This window comes from Cataglyphis hispanica, chromosome 5 (assembly GCF_021464435.1).
Source record: "Cataglyphis hispanica isolate Lineage 1 chromosome 5, ULB_Chis1_1.0, whole genome shotgun sequence".
In the NCBI taxonomy this organism is placed as follows: Eukaryota; Metazoa; Arthropoda; class Insecta; order Hymenoptera; family Formicidae; genus Cataglyphis; species Cataglyphis hispanica.
The window spans coordinates 7386526-7404573 of NC_065958.1; the positions used below are offsets into that span (position 1 = coordinate 7386526).

General features: G+C 31.5%; 3 protein-coding genes across 6 annotated transcripts in view; all 3 read left to right on the top strand.

Moving 5' to 3' along the window:
- Window positions 1–29: 29 nt before the first annotated feature.
- On the top strand, window positions 30–6511 carry LOC126849961 (bone morphogenetic protein receptor type-2). 2 transcript variants are annotated; one of them, XM_050592446.1, is made up of 12 exons: window positions 30–269; window positions 971–1252; window positions 1435–1537; window positions 1671–1868; window positions 1993–2223; window positions 2330–2485; window positions 2666–2848; window positions 2947–3116; window positions 3200–3395; window positions 3485–3685; window positions 3756–3971; window positions 4053–6511. In XM_050592446.1, exons 2-12 carry the CDS (start codon window positions 1088–1090, stop codon window positions 5093–5095), a joined length of 2862 nt encoding a protein of 953 aa, XP_050448403.1. In that variant the 5' UTR covers window positions 30–269; window positions 971–1087; the 3' UTR covers window positions 5096–6511. The 2 variants fall into 2 exon arrangements, with proteins under 2 accessions (XP_050448403.1, XP_050448402.1); XM_050592445.1 differs by having other exon boundaries at window positions 30–265.
- Window positions 6512–6917: 406 nt separating this feature from the next.
- LOC126849976 (elongation factor G, mitochondrial) lies at window positions 6918–10562 on the top strand. Its single transcript, XM_050592480.1, has 9 exons — window positions 6918–7136; window positions 7244–7402; window positions 7533–8031; window positions 8116–8380; window positions 8462–8633; window positions 8782–9072; window positions 9177–9380; window positions 9532–9843; window positions 9971–10562. Exons 1-9 carry the CDS (start codon window positions 7062–7064, stop codon window positions 10235–10237), a joined length of 2244 nt encoding a protein of 747 aa, XP_050448437.1. The 5' UTR covers window positions 6918–7061; the 3' UTR covers window positions 10238–10562.
- A 428-nt stretch (window positions 10563–10990) lies between these two features.
- Window positions 10991–18048, top strand: part of LOC126849973 (leucine-rich repeat and calponin homology domain-containing protein) — a 38354-nt gene continuing 31296 nt past the window's right edge. For 2 of the 3 annotated variants that reach the window (XM_050592471.1, XM_050592470.1), the window contains exon 1: window positions 10991–11363. In XM_050592471.1, the coding sequence (XP_050448428.1) occupies window positions 11177–11363 (187 nt within the window). In that variant the 5' untranslated portion in view covers window positions 10991–11176. Of the gene's footprint in view, window positions 11364–13401; window positions 13826–18048 lie in introns of those variants that run through there. The other variant, XM_050592472.1, reaches the window with a different exon arrangement.

Consider the following 18048-nt stretch of genomic DNA (forward strand, 5'->3'; position numbering starts at 1 on the left):
TAACATGTAAATTACTCGTAAAGTTTCGCGCGATGCGTACGATATTCCTTGGATAAGAAACTGCGCGAAGATGCGTGCTTTTGCGAACGCGTGATTAGGACGCGACTCTCAATGGGATACGGACTGTCTGTCAAATACTGTAATATTTGGGCGACACATTTATTTCGAATGCGCTCGGCGACGTTTTGAGGGAATGTGCAATGTTGTTCTCGACGACGATCTCTATAACACATCTCGGACTTTCACGAGGACCGCCGAGCAGGATGTAAGTGCGTATCACGTTACGTTAGTTTGTAATGCATTACGCGTTCATCCGTGTATTTTCTTTTTCATCTTTGCCGATTTTCCGTGGTATGCGTACGGCGCGTATAACGCGCTTTTATGATTATTTATTAACACCGATCCTTCGTTAATTTTTTATACTCAACTCTCGGCCATTTGTTATATCTACCTGTCACATAAGAAATTCTGATTAATCAGTCATGTATCACAAATGAGATTTTGCATTATTTATATTATATTCTGGCTCATATAAATTTGCATCGCGATTCTACGAATCATGTTTAAATGTCACTGAAAATCTCTGTATAAATATGTGAGAATTAAATTTGAGGAATGACAAAAAGAAATATTCAATGAATATGAATTATATATAGACTGATCAACAAATGTTGAGAAACAAGATTATGCATAATGCGATGAATATGAATTTTTAACTATGACATATGTGACATGAATAGATTAATATTACTTGAAATATGAAAATATATTTTATACATAGTGACTTCATCAAATATAAATCCCAAACAAATTTTTTGATATTTTTATACTTTTAAGAACTACAAAGATTAATATTTTATATAACTTTCTCATTAATAGCAAAAAAAATATAAAATAAAACTGTGAGAAATATTTTATTTTTAATCTCTTTAATTATTCATTATTTTTTTATGTTATATATAATAAACAGATGAGCTCAGAATCTCAATGGCAGTGTTGTTTATCACTACGACGAAAGATGCCAATTCTTAAAGAGCTGTACTTCTGTTGAAGTGGTTCTGGTTCAAGAGGCCTGTGCTAAAGCACAATGAGAGCCATTGTATCAATCATACTGACCACACTGCTGTGTGGCATAAGTTTAGCCTCTGTCAATGCTACTAGGAGATGTGCCAGCAGAAAGAAAAATGTTGAAAATTTTTCTTCGAAACAAAACTTGACAGGTGTACCTGAAGATGCATCCAATGACCATAATGTAGGTCATATAGTAAATTATTAAAAAATAATATATTTTTTATTGAATAATTACAATTGTTCTAAAATAAAACTTATTCAGTAAAAAAAAAAAGTTTAGTCGTGAACAATATCTTAAATTCACAATATTTTGCATGCAAATATTTCAAATGGAATATGTAAAAAATAAAATATATGTTTTAGGCAAATGAAGATGTCAAATTTGAGATATGTACTAATTTCTGTCATGCCTTATGGCAAGAGGATAAGACTGCAAATGGTACCGAAATTAAAATTTTATCTCAAGGTATATAAGAATATATCTATATATATATATATATATATATATATATATATATATATATATATATATTATAATTCATAATGTCATCTGATATAAATAATTGTCTAATATATGTTGTTCGTGATATATCAACTAGGTTGCTGGAAACAGTCTGGTGAACAAAAATGTGAAAATACAGAATGTGTTGCACTTGAGAGATCCACAAAAGCTTTGAATAATACAAAATTTTGTTGCTGCCATGGAGATTATTGTAATCTTAATATTACAAATTCTAATCCTGTTTACTCAGATAACAAAATATCTAATCCTCTTTCTTCTCAAAAAAGACAACAAAGTAAGCTTAACTACAATTAATAGCAGTTTCTAATATCAAAATAATTATATTATACTTATAAAATGATTTATACTTTTATAAAATAATGATGATAGACCAAAGAATATTATTTTATAATTTCCAGATACACAATTTTTTGAATGGTTGAACTATAAACTATGGATAATTATTATACTAATTGTCATATTATGTATATTATTGATGTGCATCATAGTGACGATTACGTACAAGCTGTATCTTCATAAGTTAACAAAATTAGGAAAACTGTTACCTTATAATGATCAATTCATGGATAGTCCAGCATTAAGAACTGGTACTTACACAGTTGATCACTTGAAACTCACAACTATTGTAGGTATGTCCTTCATTAATCACTATTTTGTAAAATTAATGAACATCTTTCTTATCATATTTAATATTAAAATAAGTTCTCCTTCTCTACAAATTATAATTGTAATTAGGTCAAGGACGATATGGTTCAGTATGGCAAGGTAGCATGGGAGATCAAGATGTTGCAGTTAAAATATATCCTTCGCACTATCGCAATTATTTTCAGAACGAGAGAGATACTTATTGTTTACCTTTTATGGAACATCCATCATTATTAAGCTTTTATGGTTTGTATTATATATTTTATTGAAATTAAAATAAATTAAATTATAACAATAATAATGCAAATAATATAAATAATAATAATATATAAAATAATTTTTTATTTTTAAGTCCAAAATCCTTTAGCTTTTTTCTAAGTCTTTAAGTTAAATTATAAAATAAATTGATTAATATTTTAATTGTAGGTGTGGATGAGAGAATAAGCATGGATGGTAGTGTTGAATATCTTTTGGTATTCAGTTTTGCTCCAGGTGGTAGTTTGACAGACTTCTTACGAACACATACTATTGATTGGACTACTTTCTGTAAAATGAGTCTTTCAATAGTTAAAGGACTCGCTTATTTGCATACAGACATACGTAAAGGTGGTATGTATAAAAAATTATTTCATTATAAGATTGTATAATTAGAATTTTTCTATAATATAGATTTATATAAATATTTTAATATAATTACTCTTTTTTAGACAAGTTCAAACCATGCATTGCACATAGAGATATAAATTCGAGGAATATATTAATCAAAGCTGATGGTACTTGCTGTATTTGTGATTTGGGTTTGGCAGTTCAAATCTCTGGATCTAAGTATTACTCTAATGGAGAGGAACAGCACGCTGAATTAAAATCAATTAATGATGTAAGTATCTAAGTATTCATAAGATATTAAAGATTGGATTATTCTAATATAATTAAATCTCTTATTAAAATCTATTATTCTAGGTGGGCACTTTGAGATATATGGCACCAGAAGTATTGGAAGGTGCTGTTAATTTACGAGATTGTGAAAGTTCTTTAAAACAGATAGATGTTTATGCAATGGGATTAGTTCTTTGGGAACTGGTTACAAGATGTTCTGATATTTATATTCCTGGATCAGAAGTACCACAATATAAACAGCCATATGAAAATGAAATAGGTTTTTATATATAAAATATCTCTTAAAATCTATGTTTTAACACTGTTATATTTTATTTATAACAAATGTTTTTTTTGTATGCTTTTTAGGTCTTCATCCAACATTTGAACAAATGCAAGTTTTAGTATCACGTAATAAAGCCAGACCACTTTTAGAAAGTAATTTAATAGATAGACCAGGGGTACGTTTGATTAAAGAAACTATGGAAGATTGCTGGGATGCTGATGCGGAAGCTCGTTTAACTGCTTTGTGTATAGAAGAACGACTCTCGGAATTGCAATCTCATCGTGGTAATGTGTTTAATATTTAATAAAAACTATATACCTTTTACATTTTTCTAAAAAAGGACTTATCTTGTAGTAACAATGCACTTTACTGATGGAAGTCCAATGGTGAATTCTCATTGCACCCTAGTGCCTTCAACGACAAACAGTCTTTATAGTGAATCCTCGCATCATGATAATGTACATGTTGTTCAACTTGCATTGAACATGATGCAAGATGGTAATGACAGCGCAATAGCTGAAAACTTAGTTATATTATCACCATCTGACAGTGTTGCTCATGAACATAGTTGTAAGTAATTGATATTAATAAATGTTATATATTTCATAATACTTGTAATATCATTTTAATTATCCTTAATCTATATTTCAGTCAAAAATTCAAACGAAGTAGCGACATATAATCATACTCAAACACTTCAGCCGTATCAAGGCAGAAATCCATGTATGGAGAGAAATTTAATGTTACAATCTGATTCTTTGGACGACTTGGGCTGTAATGGCAATGTTCTTGTTGACAAGTCACTGAAACATGCGTGTCACGATCAATATAAGATCACCACAGAAGCACAAGGTCTGGTTTCACACGATTACTTAAGTCAACACACTACTCAATTAACGCAACTTAGACCAGCGACGCCTATACCATATGTCCAAAATGTCATTTCTGACGAAGGATCAACTTCGTGTACTAAACGAAAACAAACGAATATACAAGACTCATCACTTCAAGAAAGTCCACGAAAAAAATTATTTGCCTGGCCCAATTTAAAAAAATTGCTCATTACTAAAAAAATGTATCCGTACAGCAAATACCAAATAGACAGAGAGGATTCTAAGTCTAATTTATTATCAAAGCAAAATATTCAAATTAAAACTGTCGAAACAAATGTAACAATCTCGCCTGGAGGAAAGTACATAAATGGTATTGTTAGTAAAACTTCTACCTCGGCGATGCCAGTAGAGAAGAATGATAAAAATATCACGCAAATGGAGAAGCAAAAACAATATGAAACTGATAACACGACATTCAACGCACGTCCTTCTACTTTGCCACTTGTAAATTTAAGAAACAAAAAGAGAGAAAACAATCTAAGCAGACAACAGAGCATTGATAAATTTAATGAAGTCTTTAATGTGGGTTCAAACATAAACAATGCATTAAAAGATCCACATATGAGAATAAAAACGCCCGGTGATTTGCCACCGTCCGTTAGAAAAATTCGTGGTCGTGCGCATTCAACGGCGAGATTTTCTCTTTACGATGATCGTATGATGTGCAATATTCTAAGTGAAGAAGATGATCGAAATGACAAAGCCATTTGGAATTCAGTGCCATTTGGTATGGATCTCGGTGATAATGATGGAAAACATTCACCAACGAAACTTGGTACCAAAAATGTTACGTGCTTTTAATCAGATATGATATTAATGTGTTTGTAAAGTCTTTATGTCTATAACTTAGTCAGAGAAAAAAGGAATGTTATAGGATATCTCTAGCTTCAATTTATGTACAGAGAGAAAGAAACAGAGAGAGAACTTATGTCTATAAGAATAAGATTTTATACTCAATGCAAATATATTACAATAATATAGACACAATAAAATTAAAAAGAAATTTGAAAAAGAAGAATATATTTAGAAATTTGTGCTATTCAATTGGTTTGTCAAGTTATATTGATAGCATATTTTGTGCGTCAAATGCTTTTGCTAAAGTAGATGATTGAGTATGACAAGAAGTGCACATTATAAATAGAAAATAGAAAATCAAATTGACTTGCGATTTATATTCGCTGAGCTGTAAGAAATAAGTTTATTTGTTATTACTCTGCTTTCGTATATATAGTATTTGTGAATCATCTTTATAGTCAATGTTTCTTTCAATTCCATATTTAATTAATTCAGAATAATTGATAAACATAGACAATCAATATTGACACATTTACATCACGTCGTAAGATATTATTAACATCTCGATGTGTAATTGTTTTATTTTTTCCATATTTAAAAGACATAACCTCTATGTGATGTGTAAAACAATTTCTTAATGTTAATATTTGTAGAATATTCTCCATTTTTGATATTATTAGCTCAAAGACTCGTGAAATTATAGAAAGTAATGTAAACTTAATTTTTTTTTATTGATTTTATATATTGTTCTACATAATTCGATGTTTATTTTTTATGCATGCAGGCGCATATAAAATATAATTTAAGTTTTAAATAAATCATGCAACAAATTTGTTCATTAATATGCAACGATAATTATCAGATATATGAATCTACAATTAATATACAAAGCCATTAATATTAATATAGGTGATTATAATTATAAAGTAGAAATAGAGTAAAAAGATATATTTGAGCACAAAGCATAATAGTATCGAGTTATATGAAAATTATTTTTCCTGATCCTGTAAAAGTTTAGTGTAAATATTCATAGTATAAAAGAAGACTATTCAAATGCGTTGAATATACTTGTTATGTTATATCATGTTATGTTGAAGATATCTTAAATTCTTATGTTATATATTTTTTGCACGGTACTTTATTCTATATATTATTATTAACAAAATTAGGATAAATAATAATGATTATGCAATTCATAATAAAAAGTATCTTTTTTGTCGAAAATTTTTGTCCTTTTATTTATAATAAAACAAACATTAAACTATTAAAAAAAGATGTTATATGAGATAGACTAAAGAAAATTTTATGAGAATATTTCAAAAAGATTTATAAGAATTTTAAAACATTTTATATATTAACTTTTTGTATATTTATAAAATTACAAATGTTTGACACTTCTTTAATATTCATCTTTTAGCTAGGTCTTCCTCATCTGTATTTCTATCTATATATGTAATTATATATAAATACAATTGTGATTGTGTGTTTATTCTCTGTTCAATAAATTACATTTTTATTGTGCCTATTATACATAAAATATTCTCTTCAATTAAATTTTTGTAATTTGTAATTAAACGTTTTTAATTCATAACTTCTTATTCCTGTAAACATATATATATATATATATATATATATATATATATACATTATTATATATACGTTTTTAATTCGTAACTTCTTATTTCTGTAAACTTGTATATATTTTTTACCTACATTTTGAAATTAAATCGCATATATTAATTATATGTAATTGTATATGAGTTTTATTGCGTTACATCATTGAAATTTTGATTACGCAGTGGACTAGTGTATAGTGTACAGTGATGTATGGTGTGTTATGTATGTAATGTCGGCAATGTGGAGTTGGACGTCGTCGGTGGTCGGTGCTTCATGCAACATTATACAAAAAAAAATTCTGGCAGAAAAGTTGCAGCTATAAAAAATTAGTTGATATTAAATAAAATTGATAATTATGACTATCGTGAATCTTTTAACTCGTAATATTAATTTAACTCAATTGTCAAAGCTGCATCCACGCATCTATAAAGTAAGATTCTTAACCTTTACTTCATCCCTAAATTCTTTCTAACTGCTTTCATATTCGTTAATATGAAAATTTCACTATGGCTTATGAAATTGCTTCGTTTTTTTTAGCAAAATGCAAGGTTTTTGGCGTCACATGCTAAATTTGCTGAGCATAAACCATTGGAAAAGCTCAGGAATATTGGTATATCAGCTCACATTGATTCTGGTAAAACTACCTTGACCGAACGTATTTTGTATTATACCGGTAGAATATCCGAAATGCATGAAGTGAGTTGTAGAATTATTATGTATTTTTATAGATAGACAAATTGTTAAATTATTAAAATTAATATATATTATATTGCAATATTTCTATAAAATGAAGAGAAATCATTATATATATACTTGTTTCTGTTAGGTAAAAGGAAAAGATAATGTAGGTGCAACTATGGATAGCATGGAATTGGAAAGGCAGAGAGGAATCACTATTCAATCTGCCGCAACGTATACATTATGGAAAGATCATAACATTAATATCATCGACACACCTGGACATGTAGATTTTACAGTGGAAGTTGAAAGAGCTTTACGTGTTTTGGATGGTGCTATACTTGTCCTCTGTGCTGTGGGTGGTGTTCAATCACAGACTTTGACTGTAAATCGACAGATGAAAAGATACAATGTACCTTGCTTAGCATTTATCAATAAGCTAGATAGAATGGGCGCAAATCCAAAGAAAGTCTTACAACAAATGAGAACCAAACTACATCATAATGCTGCATTTGTACAATTACCTATTGGTCTGGAAAGCAACACAAAAGGAATAGTTGATTTAATTTCTCAAAAAGCAATTTACTTTGAAGGAAATTTCGGAGAAATTGTCAGAGAGGATGAAATTCCAAAGGATATGAATGCAGGTATGCATATAAAATTAGATTTTTAAATCACATTGGCATATCTGTTTTTCTCTTTTTGCTTTATAAAATCATTACATTTATCAGAGGTAAATGAAAAAAGGCAAGAATTAATTGAGCACTTGAGCAATGTGGATGAGACACTTGGTGAATTATATCTAAATGATACAAAAATAGCTGAAAAAGATATTATGAATGCTATACGTAGGAGCTGTTTGAAAAGAAAATTTACACCTGTACTAGTTGGCACTGCATTAAAGAATAAAGGTGTTCAACCATTATTAGATGCAGTAATTAACTATTTACCAAATCCAGGAGAAGTAGAGAATTATGCTCTTCAAGAGAAATCTGAGTAAGCTTTTTGAATATTAATGATAATTAATATTTATGTGTGAACTATATATCTAAGGATAAATTTTGTTTTATATTTTAGTGGAGAACATACTAAAATTTTATTAAATTCTGATCGTAATGATAAAAATCCTTTTGTTGGATTGGCCTTCAAATTGGAGGCTGGCAGATTTGGTCAATTAACATATTTCCGTTGTTATCAAGGAATGTTGAGAAAATCTGATATTTTATACAATACAAGAACAAGAAAGAGGGTAATTATATATTTATTCCTCTCATATATATACATATATACATATATATATATATATATATATATATATATATATATATATATAATATTTTATCATTGAAATGTGTTTAAAAAAAAATACCATGATGCTCTATCACTTCATATTTCAGGTACGAACTCAAAGATTAGTTCGGCTTCATTCAAATCAAATGGAAGATGTGACAGAAGTTTATGCAGGAGATATTTTTGCTTTATTTGGAATAGATTGTGCATCTGGTGATACTTTTGTTAAAGATTCTAAGCTGGAATTATCAATGGAATCAATTTATGTTCCTGATCCCGTGGTATCTATGTCTATACAAACAAAGAATTCAAAAGATCGAGATAATTTTGCTAAGGGTATTGGACGATTTACTAAAGAAGATCCAACTTTGCGCTTTACTTATGATACCGATAACAAGGTAAAATTATATGTAAATTATTATTAGCATATATATATATATATATATATATATATATATATATATATGTATGTATATAGTATTGAAATATATATCTTTTTCAGGAAAGTATAATTTCTGGTATGGGCGAATTGCATTTAGAAATTTATGCACAAAGATTAGAACGTGAATATAATTGCCCAATCATTCTTGGAAAACCAAAGGTTTCTTTCCGTGAAACTTTATGTGAACCATGTGAATTTGATTATCTTCATAAGAAACAGTCTGGTGGCGCTGGTCAATTTGCTCGTGTAATTGGAATTATGGAAGTATGAAATATATTCCTTTTTAATATTTTTCATTATTAATATTTATCATATTTATGATAATATTATTATCATAATTATTGATATTAGATATCACTTGTGTATAATTTTTCAATTTTTATTTAAAAGAAAAATTTCTGTTTCTTATTTTTAGCCTTTACCACCTCAGAAAAATACAAATATCGAATTTTTTGACGAAACTATAGGGACGAATGTTCCAAAACAATATATTCCGGGTGTCGAAAAAGGTTTCAAAGCTATGTGTGAGAAAGGTATGCTCAGTGGACACAGAATCGCCGGTGTTAAATTCAGGATATTAGATGGTATGCATCACTGCGTCGATTCTTCGGAGTTCGCTTTCTTCCAAGCTGCTCAAGGTGCTGTCAGAGATGTGTTTGAAAACGGTAGCTGGCGAATTTTGGAGCCAATTATGCTGGTCGAAGTAACGGGTCCTGAGGAATTTCAGGTACAATAATACTGTCTAATGTAGTTTATTTCACATTTATATAATTCATAGCTTTTTTGCTGATTGCAAAACTGCTTTTACTTGTCATTACTTAATCAAATTTTTAATCATGTAATGCATTTTATAGGGTGCAGTATTAGGACAAATCAATAAAAGAAGAGGAATTATAAATTCAACAGAAGTAAATGAAGGATGGTTCACAGTTGTGGCAGAAGTGCCACTTAATGAAATGTTTGGTTACGCTGGTGAACTAAGATCCACTACACAAGGTAAAGGAGAATTTACTATGGAATATGTAAGATATAGCCCTTGCACACCAGAGGTACAAGAACAACTAATTAGACAATATCAAGAATCACAAGGAATCATAGTAGCTCAGAAATCGAAAAATTGACTGTAGAGTATTAGGTATATATTCATTTTTTTTAGTAAAAGATTGCACAATATTATCATGAATGCTATAAATGTATCATGGTAATATTTATGCTTTATTATACCTACAACAACTATTTACTTAATGTAAATTGTTAAGTTAAAAATTTAATAACAGTAAATTATTATATAATAATAATTGATGAATGCGATTTGTATAATTGACAATGATGGCAGAATGAATGTATTGAGTGGATTGATTTTTATGTCGAAAATGTGTGATATACAAAATACAAAATAAATAAATAGAAAATAATTTCTATCTACAGAGAAACATACAATGAAATGTTTATATTATATCTTTTATTATCTTCCCCGATTTTCGCTTATAACATATTATATTATATAAAATTTCTTTCCAACATTAACTTCTCTACATTTTCGTACTTTTAATTATATTAAATATTATATACGAAAGCATATTCTCTTTTTACCTGTATTTCCTGTTTATGTATTTTCTTTTAAATCTTGTTTCTCACCTTTTTTTACTTCAATGCTGATCTTATTTTGAATTTTAAATACAAAATGTAATAAAAAATTATGTATATATATACATAAAATAAATATGTTATTAGAAACCGGTTGTCATGGCGACGACCGACGATACTTGGCGCAAGATGGCGTTCAAGTGGTGCGCATCGCGCACAATGCGACGCGCAACGCGGTCTATCCCTATCCATCTTTCTATCGCCTATCAGTCGCGTCCTGACACATCGAGGGGAACGTTGTGACGCGCGTCTTCTGCGTGTACCCTCTGTCGCGTTCTCGAGCACGAGATCGGAGCGCGTCGCCGCGAGTGTTACGCTAGGGGAGGAGACGCACCCTCCTGTCCTCGATCGCAACGCATCGTCGAAGCCGTGCAGTCGCGCGGCGTGTGTTTCCCGTGTCCGAAAAATGTAATATGGCGATGGTTGCGTCGAACATGAGCGGCCACATACAGAAGCAGCTCACCAGGAGCCTCGAGCGGATCCTGGAGGAGGCGCACCTGAGCGGCGAGCTCAAATTGAGCGGTCGCAAGCTCAAGGATTTCCCGAAGGTCGGGAAAACCGGCGCGGCCAAGTACAATCTGCAGGACACCGTGATCGCCGGTGAGTGCTTTTCATATGTTTTTTTTTTTTCGAAGATATTTTCGGAGTCGATTTTACTAGGGAAGGAATAATCGTACAAACATTCGTAGAAAGTACTTGTGTATAGGGGAATGCATATACGCGATTGATCGAATTTTGTTTGTCATTCTTGGTAGAATTTTGTTTGTTATTTTTGTTTCTTTTTTTTCTTTTTTGTAATATCGCTTTTCGTCTTCATGTTAATAATAGATACGCGTGCCACGGCGAATTGCCGCATTCGCAAATGCTTATTCGCGAATCATTTTTTGTGTAATGTGTAAATCACAATTATAACGTCACCGTTATCATTTTTTGTAATGCATGTTATATCTATTTTCGGTGCCGAATCTTTACGTTTAGAACGTCACTGAAATCTGACATCTTACATAGATTCACAGATCTATCGCTGTTTACAAATCAAACATTCAAAAGCGAAAGTAAATCATTGAATAAACAAGTCTATTTTAATTCTCGATCCAATACTTACTTCGCGTAACTTGAAAAAAATTTTTAACATTTTTAAAAATCTTGGTATGAATTGTCGATTAAAAATTTTTCTACACAACGTCCGACTGAAATATGATAATATTAATTTCTCTGTAAAGAACTATATTTTGTAGAAGAAAGACTTTTTTGAATTTATTCCTGACAGAAAGCCTATAATAGAGAATTACCTACGAAGATATTATATTTCGTGCCAATGAATATACATTGTATGAAACGCTATTAATTTCTTTATAAGTTATTTGACAAGCAAAATATACACATGTACCGTTCGCGTTAGTGCATTGACCACAAAAACTTTTAAGCATTACCTAATATGCGTACACCTGCCAGGTTCTCGACACCTGGCGTGCATTACTCACCGGTAATTGCAGCTGATTGCAGAGCTTTATAGCAAACGTATAGCGCTGGCAGATTTATTAAACATCCCCAAGTATCCTGATGATGTTTAAAAACGCATTTACGAGCGAGTTTCGCATTTTCATCGTGCATTTACGACGCTTTACATTGATTCTTCTTGAGCCTCGTTTCGGTTTTACGTCTAACCTGAAGTACATATGTGATTTACATGAATATTTATTATATTTATTTCAATTGTTCTTCGCAATACACAGTACAATAATTAAATTTGAATATGATAATTACATTTTAACTGATAAATATTTTATCAATCAAAGTGTGTGATTATATCTTATTTAATTATAAATGTGTTTCAGTGTATATTATGAAACAATTAAAGTATGATAAATCCGTCCTAATTGAATCAATAAATAAATGACATTGAAACTTATATTGACAAAGTACAAAGTAAAAGGATAAATAGCCGCATTATTATATTATAGGAATATTAAAAATAAATAAAAATGGGTTAATTAATTAAATTAAAATCTAGACCGTGTTGTCATATTTCATTATATGGATATCACAGAGATAAGTTGTGTTTATATATCGGGTGAACAACAAACGTATCAAATGTATGTGATAAAACAAACTAGAGAAATTTAAACTCATGGGATCTTTAACAATAACAAAGTTACGTTTATAGCATTTAGTATGCTTATACCATATGTTCTTTCAATTACGAGACAAAATAATATGCAATCATTACATTATACGATCTTCGGTAATAACATATTCTTAATGCCTCTATAATATGATAACATCTTTATTAAATGACATAATATTATGTTTTATTCATTTAAAAGTCTTCAAGTACACAGGTTACATAAATATAATTACAATAAAAATGTTAAATGTCATGTGTGTAGGTATCTCTACACATAATTTTAATATTTTCGCTCTTTTTAATACAATATTTATTTTCCTTGTCTTCTCGCGTAATCGTAAAAAGAGTTAGCGTGACGCAATACTCTCGAAATAGATAGGCACTATGAAAAAGTGAGAAAGAAACGCGCACTAAAACAAAATTATGCGCCGAAGTTATGCATCCGTGGAGGGGCTTATTTCTGTCGCGCCGCATAAACGAGGTGTGCGCCGAGAGCGTGCAATCGTGTCCGCAACTCTTTCGTGTCGTGCACAAAGGAGACTTTCCGCGCGTTATAATTTTCCCGCCCGATAGATTGACGTCCTGGTTCTCCTTTTATCACCGGGACGGCGGAGGTTCGGCCTGAATGCAAAACGCCGCAGGAACCGCGTTATCTCACTCGGCGCACCCAGTATTTCCTGTGGCTGTAATAAATACGTGTCTAACGGCCGATAATATTCCAAGAGCAACGAGAATTAAGTTCGCTAAGAGTATGTCAAGTTACGACATTGTCGATGACACTTGAACAGTAACGAAACTTGCGAAGTATTGACAGACGTTCCGCGCGCTTCGTCTCTTACGCTCAACTTGCTCCATTAAGATGGAATTATTCCACCGTCGTTATTGTATCTGCAGTTTCTGCAACTTTGACAACGAGAATGTCATGAAATAATTGGTAATAATATAATTATTAATTATTAACTATATTAATTATTAACATCATTTACTAATATTATGCGTTTGTAATATATTTTAATGTGAAGCACGATGACGAACATTTTATTCACAAAGTTATTCATTTTTATTCTCATATATTTTGTCACATTTAATAATTATAATAAACAGTAATACGATAAATTGTAAGACTTACCTTTTTCTGATTAATGATCTACACTAAAATTTCAAGACAGTTAAAACTCTTTTGAAATTTTTATAGAAGTAACACAGTAATTTTTATAGAAGTAATATATAATCTACACATAAGATTTTGTAAGAAATAATATGTGTGTGTCAGATGGATATCTGGGTCAACACGCTGTAAAATTAAAGGCTATAAATTGCAGGTTATTCTCCGATACTTCGAAAGAATTCAGTTAACTTTAATTCCCTACGAATAATTTCACGCGTTCATTATTATACGGTTATTAGGTTTTACGATGGTGATTCATAATTCTCAAGCGTATAGTATAGTATATTCGCGGTCCGGTTTCGTCGTGCGTATTTTTTACACATTTTACACGTACTCGCTTACTCAGTATAATGCCTAACGTGTCAGGAATGTGAGATAACATTGCACGTAAAGTTTTTCCAATCGTTATCTGTAAGTTTCAATTATGGCTTCGTGGATTAAGCAGACAGCAATAACGACCTTATTTTCGTGTTCAAACCTAAGAATTTTTCCACTAACGCAACCTGAAAATCCAATGCCCTGTATTTTGCAATTAGCACTAAACGTGGACGAATAATAATCAACTGGACGAATAGTAATCCGCGGGAATTATTTAGCGCACTGACATTCATATCAGAGAAAGTGCGGTCGCTTTCTTGTTGATTTCTTATTCATATATATTTTTTTAAGTAATTCTGAATTTTTTTTGTTTACATATGTACATGCTCACAGATGGCAATACATTTTATTTTAATTATACATATTATAGACAGAAAAATGCATGTGTAGTGTATACGTAAGTGTGAGGCGCGGTTCTTGCATTATAGAAATAACATATCTGCATACATCCTCCTGTCACATTCTTTAGCCTGACCGAATAGCGGATTCATCGAATTTCGATGACATTCGTCGAAATGGACTAGAATTGTAGATTGACATTGTCCCTGGAGGATGGATCGGTGATGTTCGATGGTAGGGGACTATTTTCTCGAAACATTATCGAACTGTCCTTCGCCCGCCCATTTTACGATGAGTCCCGTGAGAGGTGGACGTAACTTTATTAACGGACCCCAAGTCAATTCGGCTTCCTCGATGAGAGATCTGACAGCTTCTTCCCGTATCGAACACTCACATGAAATATGCACGCGTGTCAATTAATGTTACGTTTCTTCCCTTCTTCTCCAAAAGGCCCTTTTCAGAATACATATATCATTCTATTTTGAACTTAATTTGAATTATAATAGAAAATATTTCGTGAAATGTGTATTTTTTAATTAAATTTTAGTCTAGATTTATAGAAATAAATCGATAAATTAATAAATATATTCCATTTAAATAATCTTAAACTACTCTCGTTATTTAACGTTTCATAACTTGTTAAAAAGTTTATTTTGGATAAGTCTTTCTATTCATCTCGCCTTCTCGTCGCATATAACGCATTCGGTCAGAGCTGTTATCGATTACGTCACGGTGTACCGCGCACATTCTTCTTCTGATAAAGAAGAAGGGTGCGACATCCCTTCTCGTACCGTCCCTCTTTATGCGCCATTACAGGCAGATAATTCAGTCACCATGTGGGGTTGTCCAGCACTTCGCTTTGTGGACTTTAAAATCAGTGTCTGTGTCTGCAGCTGCGAGAACGAAACGTCGCGCTGACGTTTTCACGATGACCGGAATGCTTTGGCATTCTGCGCAAACTTCTCTGCCAAAATGCAATTTCGTCGACGATCGTTGTTGCAAGGACTTCGCCGAATAGTATACGTTTCGAACAAGCTTAGGGTCAGGTTACATCGAATTTTCACGAACGTTCCCGTATTCGTATTTGTTTCTAGTAGCCCGGAAACTTAAATAAATTACACGTCACGGTACTATACATATTTCGCAATACCCGCTTTGCCGAAATTGATGATACTTTCTAATATATTCAATATTTTTCTGTCTGCGCTACCAAAAACAAACATAAGAATATTTTTACGCGACTGTCGATCGTTATATTTTTTATATAATTGCAAATGTACGCTGTTGAGTATAAGAAGCAATCTGTTGAACACGTAATGTGCTTCGCGCGTATCTTTTAATTTAATTATCTTGCTCATAGAAGCATACTATTTTCTAATATAATTTTAATTTTCTTTCAAATCTCCATAATCTCATTTCATTTATCATTAATATTCTCAATGAATAAATATATTATCATCACTTATTATTTACAACAATACAGATTGCATTAATTCACTATCGATAGAAGGAATCAAAGAGCAACAGTGCATAAAATTTGCACCTTCAACGAGCAATCATCGTATCGGACATCTTAGTCATCTAATTAATCGAGCATGAATATATCGGACTTTTATCATACGTTAAATTATAACACAATAGTCATCGCAATGCATACTAACGTAAATAGTTAGCGGTCGCAAAACTAATCTTCGATCATTCTTCGATCAATCTTCGGTGCAGTTTAATTATTATTATTGCATTGAAGAATTGTTTTCTTTTAGCTTGATGATAGTGGAATTTCTTCTTCATTTTTCCTGCTTTAAAGAAAACTAAATTTGACGTACTATATAAAATCTTTTTAGTGTGCATTTTGGTACAATGTTACGCTTGCACGCGTGAGATAACTGCCGAAAGACTCAAAAAAGTTTGAAGCGCATGCAAGCATAGTGATTGCACTTCACTTTTCAGCGAATCACTTCGTTATTGTTTGCTTTCTTTGCTCTCTCTTTCTTAACCCGTTGGCTCTGTAACAGCTGTCGCGCAACGAAGAATCGGCCAACCATAACGAAAACCTTTTCTTCTTGAATCGCTTTAGGGCTCTCTTCTGTAATATTCAAGCGTATTAAAGAATTCTGATTGATACGCCGAGAATGATTATATTTATTATTTACAATCAATTAAAACGTGCTAATCGATAGAAAATTGGCAAGCAATTATAATAGGAAATTGTTTTTAAAATTATTGAAATATTATGGCGGATATTATTAATTTTATTAGTAACAGATAATAATAATAAGCAAAATTATATTTTCGTAAATACATAATTTGTTACTAATTATACGATAGCGATGAACATATGGATATTATCATTTTCTACATGATAATAAATGCATTGATAAATCATGGATTAGAAGATTAATAAAATTCGTATTTTGTAGTTTTTTTTTTTAATTACTTTACTTATATCTGTTAAATGATACATGAAGAATCTTGTAATCCGGGAAGAAGTATATGATTTACAGATCTCGAAGGAAAAATGCAAATGGCATATTAAATATATCTTGGGGAGAGAAATATCGCCAATATCTTCTCACAATTCTTCTCTTTGAATTCGATGTTGAAAAATGAAAGATCTTTTCGTCGCCGATCGACACTCTACTTTCTAATTCACGAAAAGCCGAACACGAAATACAAACCAAGCTAAGGGCTACGACGACCCTTCGAATTATCTCCAGCGATATCGAAACGTGCCACGTTGGTGGTTCTGCTCGTTCGCGAGGGTGATGAACGCCGTATTTTTACAGGGGTGGTGCGGCCTGCGCGCGGGGATGTAAGAGAGACATCCGTGCACGTCCAAGCTAAAGATAGAGGCACCGCAGCTGCAGAGACAGGGGTGCTAACAGGTCGATAACTCCATAACGTGTTATATTGCGGGGTTTGCCATGGCGCCACTATTCTCGCGAGTTTCGTTTATCAACGTCGAAACTGTTCAGCTTATACTACTTTCCCCGAAAGCAAACTTAAGTACGACGGTATTATACTTGTTGTAAGCTGGAGAGAAACACGGCAAGTTGGGGAATAGAACGTGGCCAGAGTACTCTGAAGTGTCATAGCACGCCGTATTAATCTTATTGTTAGAGTGCTAACACAATGAAATGATAACGGTTTTAGTTCTAATATCAAGGGACAACGTCGTTTTCAAAGTGAAGAAAATGAAATATGTAATATCAATTATTGGGAGTTTCAATTAATGTAATAATTAATCGAAAAATCATAAAAAAAGATTTAAT